Below are 12642 nucleotides of genomic sequence, written 5' to 3' on the forward strand. Positions count from 1 at the left end.
AAGTTTTGGTCCATTTCCATCTTGGGGTTAATTGTCCAATTACAGCTCCAGGTTATGCAGTCCCATCCTCCCAGTTTGCTCTCCTATATTTGCTGTTGTTTGCACTTTTTGGGCCTGAAGCTGCAATGGTGTCCTTGGTTCTGGGGCTGGAAAAGGATTGCTTTGTGTGACTGAACTGTGAGGAGAACCTGCTAACACTTTATATGAAGTTCAGAGTTATATACCAATGCAGTACAGAATCTGGAAAATATGAAAGCTAAACCTTAAGGCATCACTCCCCCCCCTTTAAAAGCTTAAGGCATCACCTGTGACAATTTCAAGCCTTCCCTCCCACTGTTTGAGGTTTAGGGTTCCTTTCTCCTGTTCTTCACTTGCTTGTCCCAGCACTGTCCAGCTTCCCTTTACACCTGAAATGGTGCCTGGATATTGTCCCCTGTGTTCCTCCCCAGGTGGGTTCTGCTGCCAGGAAGAGGTGGCACCACTGGCAGGACCACCACTCCCTGCGGGTGAAATTCTGAAATTCTGAAATTAAACCTGAAATTGTGCCTTCATGTTGTGCCCTGTGTTCCTCCCCAGGTGCGTTCTGCTGCCAGGAAGAGGTGGCACCGCTGGCAGGACCACCACTCCCTGCGGGTGCGCGTGGCTCGGGCCATGTCCATCCCCACGTCCCCCACGCGCATCAGCTTCCACAGCATCAAACAGACCGCGGCCGTCTGACCCGCCACCACCACCACCACCACCACCACCACCACCACCACCACCCCGTGGCCTTCAGAGCTCTCCTGTCTCCACTCCCGCCCCAGAGCCCCTTCCTGCAACCTGCAAACTCTGCTCCTTTGGCCCCACTGATCTCTTTCCAGTGAGGGGCCCATCCTGTTTCATCTCCCACGTCCGCGATGCTGCTTGGAGGCAACCAGGAAAAAGCCTCTTGGAGTTGGTGGTGGTAAAACAGATTCAAAGAAGGAACAGGTTCGACCCTGACTGCATCCTGTGGAAGTTCACAAGGCAAAGTCTAAAACAGCACACTGGCAGGAATAATCAATTTTTTTTCACCTTACTTTCTTTTTTTTTGTTTGTTTTTACTCTCCCTTTCATATTGCGGTGAGCAAACTGTTTTGAACACACTGCCCATCTCACCCTGTACATTGATTCCCAATGATTTCAACAGTTTTGGTGTATAATAGCCCATCCCTTTCTTGTTTTCTTTGTAAAAATGTTTCTTCTGTGCAAAACTGTCATTTGAGAACTTGTGGCAGCAAGAAAAAGAGCGTCTGAATGGTGAAAAGGTGTGAAAAGCCTGAATTTATCTGCCTTCCCCATTTCCCTCTTGGACAGACTGGGAATTGTCAGGGCATCGCTGGACTGTTCCACACAGGGCACTTTGCCTGGTGAGCACCATGCCCTGCTCTTACACAGATTTTTAAAGGACAGGAGTAGCTCTAAGTGGCTCTACAAAATACTCTCATTCCTCTTAGCCCCACGCTTCCAAGCACAGTGTAAGTGGAAAGCCTTTGGAAAGTGGTTTGTTTTCAGCTCAGAGCATTAGGGCAGGGAAGGACAGCTCTTCTGGGTTTAAAAAACACAAAAGGGAAGCACTGTAAAGATAATACGGATGAGAAGAGGATGTTTGTGTTCCAAGGATAATGCTACGTGCTGCACAAAAGTATCTATTGAGCATTTTGAACTAGAGCAGTTGTATCTACCAGGCTTTTTATGTGATGTTCAAGAAAACTGTATATTTTCAATAATAAACACTACTCTGGGTTGGTTTCAATAAAACCAGGCATCGTTTTCTTTAACTCTGGAAAGGAAGAGGACATCTGTCTTGAGAGTGGTATTGCAGCTAAAATCAGGGAAGGAAATCCTGTTTGGTATAGTGAGCCAAGAAGAAGAACAACCTCATGATAATATCCTGACATGGGGGCATTTAAATGCAAGAAGAATTGCCTCCCTTCTCAGCTCATGGTTTCGTACTGGATCCCTGTCCCTCTGCACTCTCTCCACTGGGCTTTGCCACAGCAGTAAGAAAAATGTTGTGTTATACATTCTCCATCACCTGCATCTCAACAGAGCTGGAGTAATTTGCTGTTTCCACTTTTATCAAGCTTACTCTGAATTTTCTTCAGATGTTTTATAGGACTTTTCAGCACGAGCTTGATTTAAACCTCCAGATTTATGTTGCTCTAGTTTTCAGGGGCTGGAAAATCTCTTGGAAAACATTGTTATAAATCCCCTGCTTATGGGGGGTGGCGGGGGGGGGGGTGGTTGTCTGTCCTATCAGCTCAGTCATATTCAACTTTGAGCTTGCTGGCAATGAACAGCAAATTTAAATAAACAACATTTTGTAACTTTTCCCTCTCCTAACTCATTTGGACTCATGTGCTTCAAAGAGATAACAGAGGGAGGAAGGAGATTTGAGTGCCTGACAAGAGAGGACCTGCTGTATTTTCTGAGACCCCTGATGAGAGGAATGTTGAATCTGACTCCATGTTCTTAGAAGGCTAATTTAATATTTTATGGTCTATAGTATATAAAAGAATACTAAATTATACTAAAGAATACAGAAAGTGTACAGACAGAATGCTAAAAAGATAATAATGAAAAACTCCTGACTCTCTCCAGAGTCTCAACACAGCTTGGCCCTGATTGGCCAAAGAGTGAAAACAACTCACAGCAGAATCCAATGGAACAATCACCTGTGGGTGAACAATCTCCAAACACATTCCAAAGCAGCAAAACACAGGAGAAGCAAATGAGATAAGAATTGTTTTCCTTTTCCTCTGAGGCTTCACAGCTTCCCAGGAGAGAAATCCTGGCAAAGGGATTTTTCCAGAAAATATGACAGTGACAAGGATTGGGTCAGTTCTTTTATTCCTCACAGCAGCAATGCACAGCCCCTGGCATCTTGTGTTTGAAGAGAGGGACACATCTACAGGTTAGAAACATGCACTGTGAGTATCTCTGTGTTTGCTCTGGCTCTGGGCCATGCTGGGAGGAAAAAGGGATTTGCAGGGCAGCAGATTCTGTCAGAAATTGCAGGTTATTGATGCTGCCAGGAGTGTAGCAGACATGGAGCAGGTCTGAGTAGAGATAGAGAAGAAATTTGGCAGCTGAAGCAGTGAACTAATGGTTAACTCTGGGGTCCTTTAGAGTTACCTCAGTGAGCCACTGGAATGTATCAGAGCCAGGGCACCCACTTTGTGCCAGTGTTTTGGGCTGTTGCTGCAATGCCCCTAGTCTCACTTACAATAGTATTCCCTGAACATTTAAGACAATAAATAGGTGAAGACAGTTAAATGTGGTTTGTGTCTTAGTAAGTCAGGTGGCTGATCTCCCACTGCACCTGGTACCTACCCAAGGAAATTGTGCAGCATGAAGAAAATTAAAATAACCTTGTCAGCTCTGCAAGCTCTCACCCCCAGGACTTTGGAAGAAGTTCACAGTTCACTCTCCTGACAGCAGTGGTGCTGCTCTTGTCTCTGCTGCATCTCTGGTCCCAGAGGTGGACAGCTAACATCTGTCACCAACAGCATTTGGGACATCCAGGCTGGATGACAAAATGCTCTCCTTTCCTGGGAACACCAGCCAGAGTAGCTGCTGGTGGCATCCCAAGGCATGGGGTGCTCAGAAATTGATTAATTTGGCTTTAGCTCTTTGGAAATCAGCCCAGGAGAAAACACCTGGGAGCAAAACAGATAAGCAAGAACTTCCATTTTCCCTGGGTAGCCCTTCATAAAAATGCTGGAGGTGAGCCACACACCCTCATGCCAAGAAAAAACAAATAAATATTTCAGAATTTGCACTGAGTGATGTTGATCTTGCCTTTTAACTGTGAATCAATGGTTTGGTGATTATCCAGGATACCTGTGAGCAGAGCTGCTGAGATGTTCCCCAGATGTCTTGGGCAGCACAGGGGAGTTCCTTAGCCTCTCCTGAAGGTGAGGACTTGGCTGAGGAGCAGCAGTGTGGAAAAGCACCCAGGGAGCTCATGGATGCTGAAATCAACCCAAACCAGGCGTGTGACCTGGCAGCAAAGCTCTGGGATGTTTTGAAGGAAATTATTATTCTACTTTGCACTCCTTAGACCACAGCCAGATGCTGTGCCCAGTTTGGTGACCCCAGCACAGGAGATATTCATAAACTAAAGCAAGATCAGCCACAGGGGCACCAAAATGCTCAGGTCTGGAAGACTCTCCATGTGCAGAGATGCAAAAGGACCCGATTCAAAATGAGGAAAGGATTTTGGATGGAGCTAACTACAGCCTGCCAGTACCTCAAGGTGGCTGACAGACCCAAGCCCTTCACAGTGGCTTGAGGCAGGAGGAACAGGCAAACTGTAACAAAAAAGGGCCAGATAAGATGGAGAAAGGAGGAAGTTTTTCCTCATAAAGGCAGTTAAGCAGTGGCAGAGGTTTCCCAGTGAGGGTGGGAGATTCTTTGAGGATTTTTTCAGACCCAAATGGATAAAGCCCTGAGCAATATTCTGAGCCTACTGTGAGTGGGGGGTTTGGACTGGAGGCTCCTGAGGTGCCTTACAACCTGGATTATGCCATCCTCCAAGCAGTGGTATTGTCAGTCATGCCTCTAAGACAAGAGAAAAATGAACACGATCAAGGTCTGGCTGCTGCCTTTTTCCCTGTGCACCAGAGGCTTTGGAAACATGCTCATGTCTCCTCTCTTCAAAAGAAGCTTCTTCCTTTGCTGTCTCCTGGCAGGAAGGCAAAGATGAATAAAGTCACTTTCTTTAGGGAAAACTCTCCTCTTTACTTTGTGATGCCTTTTAAAGCCGTGCGTCCCTTTCAACAAAACAATCATTCATGGCACAAGTCTGGGCTGATTCAGATGGAGCTTTTGGATCAGCAGGAACAGTCTCAGCTCATCAGTGCCAGGAAAATGGTGGTGGGTCTGTTGCAGTGACAGCATCTGTGCACGTGTGTGTCTGTGTGTGTGCTCATGCACACGCATGTCCACGGCCCCCTGTGCATTTGAAGAAAATGGATCAAATTTCTCTGGATTTATGGCTTATTTTGCAGGAGGAAAACAAAGCTGCTTGTGTTCAGTGAGTCATTATGGAAATGAACAACTATGAGCACTCAAGTGCTTGAAACAAGACTCTCCAAAGCTCTTCCAGGAAAATGTTTGCAGTGCTGAGCACCACAGATCATGTGTGTGCCAACTGGCTGGGGCACAAGTGTAAGCTGACTTTGGAGCTGGGCTAATTGCTTCCCTCTGACACTATTTAAATCTTTTTTTTTCCCCTTCTCCTTTGCAGTAAATGCCCAGTTCCAGCTTGCAGTGGAGCCAGCTGTGCTGCAGTTACTGAGATGCAGAATTGAGGGTTGGGTTTGGGTTCCATCACTGAACATGTGCAGGACAGCCAAGGGATTGGGGCCTGAGTAGAGGGTGTGAGATCCACAGCTGCAGCTTCCAGCAGAGCATCACACCCCTGGGGATGTGCTCTGCAGTGAGACGAGGTCGTGTTTCCACCCCAAATGGCTCTGGGGTGGAAAATGAGTTTTGAATGCAGAGATGGAGTCACTCAGTGCAGCCTGGGGCAGGAGGATGGGCAGAGAGGAGTTGTGAAGGGACAGGCCCTGCTCTGACCACCCTCAGACTCATGGTTCCATTGCTACCTACACCTGCAGACAGCCACCACAAGGCTCTTCTCTTAGTCCATGGGGAGAAAAAAAAAGCAATTTTGGGATTGCAGTCCTCTGAGTACTGGGTATCCCTACATGGAAAGGATATTGTAGGTTCATTAGTGTGAAGGTTTCACATAAATCCTTGAAATTTTCAGAGATTAATTCACTTCATTCCTTTTCTCATATATGTCTTCTACAAAGCTGGAAGAAGCATCTCAGGAGAAACTTTTGGAAAAGTGAAAATATGTAATTAAACCAAAAACCTGGATCACCTGGACAATCCTGTTGGGTTCTACATTGGTTTCTTAAGTTTCTCCACTTGCTAATTAGTGCAGGAGAAAGCAAATGCTGGTTGGTGTAATTACCACAGAGCAGTGCTGTAGTGACCTTGTGCTCTGAGGGGCCAAAGCTTGGAAGAAGAACCCCTCCAGCTTTAATGAGATTCCAGCTAACGAGGCAGGCAGCCTCCAGGAGGGCTGTGTGTGCTCAGCTCTGTGCACAGGCTGTGAAATGACAGAAATGACCCTCCTGCCCCATCTCCCCCCTGCACCCCAGGCCTGCAAGGGCTCATCTCAGAGGCTGAGCCAATTAATTGCACTCTGCTGATTGACAGCTGTCAAAGGAGCACTGCAGCCTGCCCAGGTGGCAGAAGGACAAATTGCTGGGTGCTGCTGGTGAGGGCACAGGGAGCAGCAGGGTTGTGTTCACAGTGCTAATGAGCTGGGAATAGTTGTTAACCTGGCTCATCCCAGCCCTGGCCAGCCACAGCCAGCCTAAAAGTGCATTTCCACAGTAGAAACCCTGCATGTCCTGCCTGGGCTTTGGTGGTTGACTCACTCTGACCTTTGCTGGTTGCTGACTCTCAGCCCAGCAGTTCAGCCAAGGAGCAGCAGCAGTGGCAGCCCAGGGATGCTGGCTCAGCAGGGATCCCCTCCACGAGGGAAACTGGGATTGCTGCTGCCTGGCAGGACAGGAAAGCTGGATCTGAGGGCAGCCCAGCTCCTCTGGGCGAGATCTGAGGTTGCCATGGTGTGGTGGTGCTCACAGGGGTCCCAGGATGAGGGAAGAGATGAGGATCTGACTCCATGTTTCAAAAGGCTTGATTTATTATTTTATGGTATATATTATATTAAAACTATGCTAAAAGAATAGAAGAAAGGATTTCATCAGAAGGCTGGCTAAGAATAGAAAAAGAATGATAACAAAGGCTTGTGACTGACTGAGACAGTCTGTGCCAGCTGGGCTGTGATTGGCCATGAATTAGAAACAACCACATGAGACCAATCCCAGATGCACCTGTTGCATTCCACAGCAGCACATAACCATTATTTACATTTTGTTCCTGAGGCCTCCCAGCTTCTCAGGAGAAAAAATCCTAAGGAAAGGATTTTTCAGAAAATATCATGGTTACAGCCATGGTTCTGTGTGTCCCTGCAAGCCTCCCTGGCAGGGACTGCCCCAGTTCTGTGAAATTATCCTCAGGATAATCTGGGATGGAGGGGACCCTTAGAGGTGATCTGGTCCAACCCCCTGCACTGAGCAGGGGCATCTTCAGCCAGGGCAGGTTGGTCAGAGCCCTGAGCAGGCACCTGTGCTCAGGGACTTCAGAAATTGAGACTAAGGATTAAAGAATCCTTCTCTCTAACAAAAGGATTGTGTTCAGGATACAGAAAGAGGCATTTAAAAGATGGTTTATTGCAAAATCAGTCTCATGGAAGGGTGAGACTGTAAGGCTGTTGCATCCAAAGCCATCACATCAGAAGCCCTTATAATTCTAGTTACAACGTCTTTTATAAATTTCTTACCCAATCAGCTGCTTCCACAAAGCTCACTCTTATCTTCATAACCAATTAATTGCTACATTTTACACAATTTGCTGCAATGATTGCAGCAAATAATGCACTTATTTTCTATCCAGTCATAACTCTACAGAAACTTATTGCTGTATCTTTTTACCAACTCTACAAGTTCTATTGTTAGACTTTAATTGTCTAACAATAGAACTATATTGTTCTATAGTGCTATAGAAGCATAATTAGTAGTTATAATTAATTAATAATTGATTTATAGTTCTATACAAGTATAATTAAGTACTATCTTGCTTAGCCTATTTGTTTTCTTATATGAGCCATATTTCTACTTGTTTAAAACATATTTCTACTTAACCTACCAACCTTTATTCTTATTTTGTGTTTGTTTCACTACTGTATTCTAAAGCTCCAAGCCTTCCCCAAGGTCTTAGGTCAAACACTGTACCTCTCTCCATCTCTGTCTCCATCTCCATCTCTGAGCTTGTCTGTTCAGGGCCCTGGGAGCTCTCTGTGCTTGCATTTCCCACAGGACTGGATAAGCTTTTGGAGAAAGAAACCCAAACACAAATCACAGAATCATAGAATTCTCCCTTTGGGGTGCACAGGTCCCTCAGTGCCTGTTCACAGAGCAGCTCACACAGTGTGGGCTCTTCCTGCAATGTGCAACACCAAAATGCACAAAACCCCATGACAAACTGACAGGCTTGCACAACTCAATGCACATCTGAAACCTGCTGTATCCATAGATTTCTGTTGAAAGCATGTCAGACTCAAGTGACTTTATAAATAATACCCTCAAACATTCTTGTGTGGTTTTCAGTGTATATGAACTTGACATATTTCTGACAGATCTGCTGCAAATATCACAGATCCACTGGAGCACAGAATGGTGTGGGTTGGAAGGGACCTTACAGATCATCCCTGCCATGAGCAGGACGCTTTCCACCAGAAAGAAAATACTCAGTCCTGGGTTTGGAGTAGGAGAGTGATGATTCCACTGGTCCTGAGCTGCCTCCTGTGCATGAAGGGGCATTGTCTGCACAAAGCAGCTCAACACAAGCATCCACTAAATTTGCTTGAAGGTTTTGTTTCAGCTTTGCTGATGGGCATTTTCTCCTTTTAATGAAATTACTCATTCTGCATGTGTTACACACTCCCTGAGAAAAATCTGCACCCAGCAATATTGCTCCACATTTGTGCTGTGCTCCAGGCTCACCTTCACCTGTTTGCAGCAGCTGCCTCTCCCATCCTCGTGCTTTTCCCCCTCTTGGTGTGCACAGCCTTTCAATATGTGCACATACTTGCTTTGCTCAGCACTGACAGGCATTGGGAAGTTGCTTGCAAAGCAAAAAAAAAAAAAGAGAAAAAGTTGCATAAAAACATTTTCTCAAAGCTGCCAACATCATAAATCTTCAGGAACCACGCAGTTCCCTCTCCTGCTGAACTCATAAAGGCAGGGATGTAAAAACCCAAACAGCTCCAATCTGCAGCCTCTCCAACTCACAGGGCTCCCAGGGGGTGGGAGGAAAGCCTTGAGCCTGTGCAGCCCCCCAGCTCCTTCCATAAATCAGATTTCTCACAGGTTCTGCAGTGACAGGAGCTCCCAGCCGCGAGATGTTTGTGGTTCACGTGGGACAGGCTCCTTGTGAAATGATTGCAGCAGCCCCAGCTGAAATGCTGGGCAGCCAGAGCCAATTAAAAACCAAACCCATCAGACTCCTGGTCCCTTGTTCAGCAAGTGAGGATCACTTTGCTTTTCCCTGTCACTCACACATCGGCATCTTTTTGGGTGGTGTTATCCAGCAGTCATTCAGAAATGAATCAACAACCTGAGCAATCAAACCCAGCTCTGTTATTTTGCTGCTCACAGACAGTTTTAGAGGCACAGCAGTGTGTGTGCCACTGGAGCAGGCACATCCATCCCATCTGTGGCACTGCTGAGATGGGGATATTTTGTTTGCCAGGACCAGATTAACATCTGCATCCAGAATCAGGTGGAAGACTGTTTTAGGTTGAAAGATGTTAGTAGGGCTGTGTGTTCTATTCCCATCTGTCAGAGCTGGGGCAGTTCTCTGCTGTCCATGGGGCAGTTTTTTCTTTCTCTCTCCCCCAGCCAATCCTCCCTGCAGGAGATCTCTGCTGTCCATGGCCACTGAGTGTCCCTGCAGGGCTGAGCCAATCCCAGCATCCCATGGGGAGATGCTCCGCCCAGGGGAGGAGCCAAGCATTCCTCCCTGGATCCAATCTGAGCCTGGCCCAGCCCAGCAGCCTTTGCCCAGTGCATTGCCAGAGGAGCAGCTTCTGCTGCCCTGCATGGCCAGAGGGAGCCCAGGCCCATCTGCAACAGCCCTGGAGCTGCAGAGGAAAACTCCCCCCTTGTGCAGGATCCCTGCTCCAGCAGAGCCACAGCTGGCACTGCAGGAGGGCTGAGCCCCCATGGGATGGGGCTGTGCCACCCCCTGACACACAGGGGACAGGGACTGCTCTCACTCTGGCAGTGGTTTGTTTTCTTGTTTGTACTATTGCATTTGTATTTTTAATTTTCCTAATAAAGAACTGTTATTCCTGTTCCCATATCTCTGCCTGAGAACCTTTTATTTTCAAAATCATAACAATTCAGAGGGAGGGGTTTTACATTTTCCATTTCAAGGAAGGTTCCTGCCTTCCTTAGCAGACATCCGTCTATCCAAACCAAGACAAAGACTCACCTCAAACCCTGCAGAGATGATGCCAAATGTGCAGCTCTTGCACACAGGGAACATTTGGCGTGTGGGATTCAAAACAGGCTTTCAAAAGGTGGGGGATTCCCAAATATCTTTTTGCTTTATGACAACTCCACAGGATTACTGGCCCACCTCCGTCCCCAGCTAAGGAGGAATCTTAAATCTGCTGCAGGAAAAGTCACCAAGACCTCAATTCCTGCCTCTCTCCAAGAGCAGGTGAAGCTCCTACCTCTCCATCAGGATTCACCTCACTGAGAAGGACAAGCAGAATGAGGTACCCCCATGTGTGTTTTCTACATCCCCTGTTTTCTGGTAGGATTAAACTGAGAAGGGTAAAAAAAATTAGAGAGAGCAAAAGCCATAAAATAATTGTAACTCACGCAAAATGCCAAGGAAAACATTCCCAAGTCACAGAGGAGTTTTTCACGGCAGAACTGCTGGTCTTGGATGGAGAGCTGAAGGAAGAAAAGCCCATCAAAAGCAACTCTGAGGCTTTCCTGACTCAGCTTTGGGACTGGGATGTGCCATAACCCCTGGGGCAGGCACGTGGCTGCTGGGCAGCTGGGAGGAAGCCCCTGCTGTGGAGATGGAGATGGGAGCAGGCAGTGCTCCCTTCCCCAGCAGCCCTGGGAGCAGCCTGTGGGTGGGGAATGGCTCCTGTTTGCCAGCCAGGGGCACCAGCAGAGCCTGCACACAGGGAAAACCTCTCCTGTGAGCAAAGATGTGGGATTGACAGGGGTAGCACGGTCAGGATGGATGGAGATGAGAGATCTCTGCAGCCAGAGCTTGGAACTTGGGGTTTATTGCAAAGGGCCTGGGTGCAGGGCCCTGCTGGGAGCTGCCAGCCACAGCTCAGAGCAGGCCTGAGAGAAGTGAGGGGGAGAGAGGATGAGAGTAAAAAGGGGTAAGAGAGTAAAAGGCAAGAGCTAAGAGACAAGAGGTAAGAGTGCGAAGTTCCCATTACAAAACCATAACTCTTCTTCTGTGTTGAATATTCTGATTCTCACTAACCAATCTAGTACAAGATACAAATCCTACAGCATTTACATACAGCCTATAAGAATCATTACATTACCATACTGTGTTACATTTTAAACCCTATAAACTCCTCTTTGGGCCCCTTCTGCCAAGCTGGCAGGGTCTGCTCTGACCCTTGGGCCTGTCTGCAAGCAGAAGGTGTTGTTCCATCAAAAGGGGATCACCTTCAGCTGGCCACACCATTGTTTTCCTGTTGTTCAGTAACTGAGGTATCTCAAAGCTTGCTTTCATTTCAATCTCACTTTTAGTTTCTGTATTCTCAAAATCTTTTGCCAGACAATCATATTTATAAGGCTTTCCTGTTTCATCTTCCCCAACACAAAGGGTGGGAGAATTGCTCAGCCTGGAGAAGAGAAGTCTCTGGAGAGACCTCACTGCAGCCTTTCAGCACCTAAAGGGGTTACAGGAATCCCAGAGAAGGACTTCTGACAGGAGAAGGAATGGCTTCAGACTGGCAGAGGACAGGATTAGGTGGGATATTGGGAAGAAATTCTTCCCTGGGAGGGTGGGGATGCCCTGGCCCAGGGTGCCCAGAGCAGCTGTGGCTGCCCCTGGATCCCTGGAAGTGCCCAAGGCCAGGCTGGATGGGGCTTGGAGCACCGTGGGATAGTGGAAGGTGTCCCTGCTCACACTTGGAAGTCTTTAATACTCTTTTTTAATACTCTTTTTTAATACTCTTTAATAATGCCTTTTACATATGAGATCCCCTGGCTCACCAGAGAATTTTTGCCATTTTTCCACATGTTACAGAAGAGATCTTGCAGTTTTCAGTGAATTTAATTGCCTCCTTCATGAACAAGAAGGTAAGCAAAGCAGGGTTTCACATGGGGCCAAACATGATTTATTTCCAGTCTTCTGTTGTGGTTTATTAGCTAATTCATACCCAGCTTGGATCAAGAGTCATTATGAGCTCGTGTTTTTCCAGCATAAATTCACTGTAAGTAAAGAAAAAATAGCTGCTCACATTAGTACTCAGCATAAAATTAAAAGGGAATTACTCAAGGTTTGGCATGAATTAGTAAATGCACAGGCAGTGGCATTTTAGAGTCAGACAGAGGATAGTTAAAAACCTCTCTTCTGCCTTTTTCACAGATGCAGGTTTTATTTGTAGTGTTTTGGAGAAATCAGTGAGTTTAACTGATTCCTGGCCGTTTCATAATTGTCTAACTTCACAACAGTCAGGAGCTTTCAGCAGGTGCCCAAGTGTGAGATGGAAAAGATCTAGGATCCTCACATCCCAGCTTTTCCCAGATTTTTTTCCTTTCTTTACTGATCAGGAATATATGATTAAATCTCTCTATATAATGGATCCATCAACAGGTTTTTCAGACTCTAATAATCTACCCACAGAAGTTCAAAGCCAGGTTGGACAGGGCTTGGAGCAGCCTGGGATGGTGGAAGGTGTCCCTGCCCATGGCAGGGGGGTGG

The 12642-nt window shown here is 46.8% G+C and overlaps 1 protein-coding gene across 4 annotated transcripts in view; it reads left to right on the plus strand.

The window, feature by feature from the left end:
- CRHR2 (corticotropin releasing hormone receptor 2) overlaps positions 1-3806 on the plus strand; it is a 155281-nt gene extending 151475 nt beyond the window's left edge. For all 4 annotated transcript variants that reach the window (XM_077186810.1, XM_077186883.1, XM_054634515.2 and 1 more), the window contains one exon: positions 577-3806. In XM_077186810.1, the coding sequence (XP_077042925.1) occupies positions 577-717 (141 nt within the window). In that variant the 3' untranslated portion in view covers positions 718-3806. The remainder of the gene's footprint in view (positions 1-576) is intronic.
- Positions 3807-12642: the final 8836 nt, after the last annotated feature.

Source organism: Agelaius phoeniceus, chromosome 1 (assembly GCF_051311805.1).
Source record: "Agelaius phoeniceus isolate bAgePho1 chromosome 1, bAgePho1.hap1, whole genome shotgun sequence".
Lineage (NCBI taxonomy): Eukaryota > Metazoa > Chordata > Aves > Passeriformes > Icteridae > Agelaius > Agelaius phoeniceus.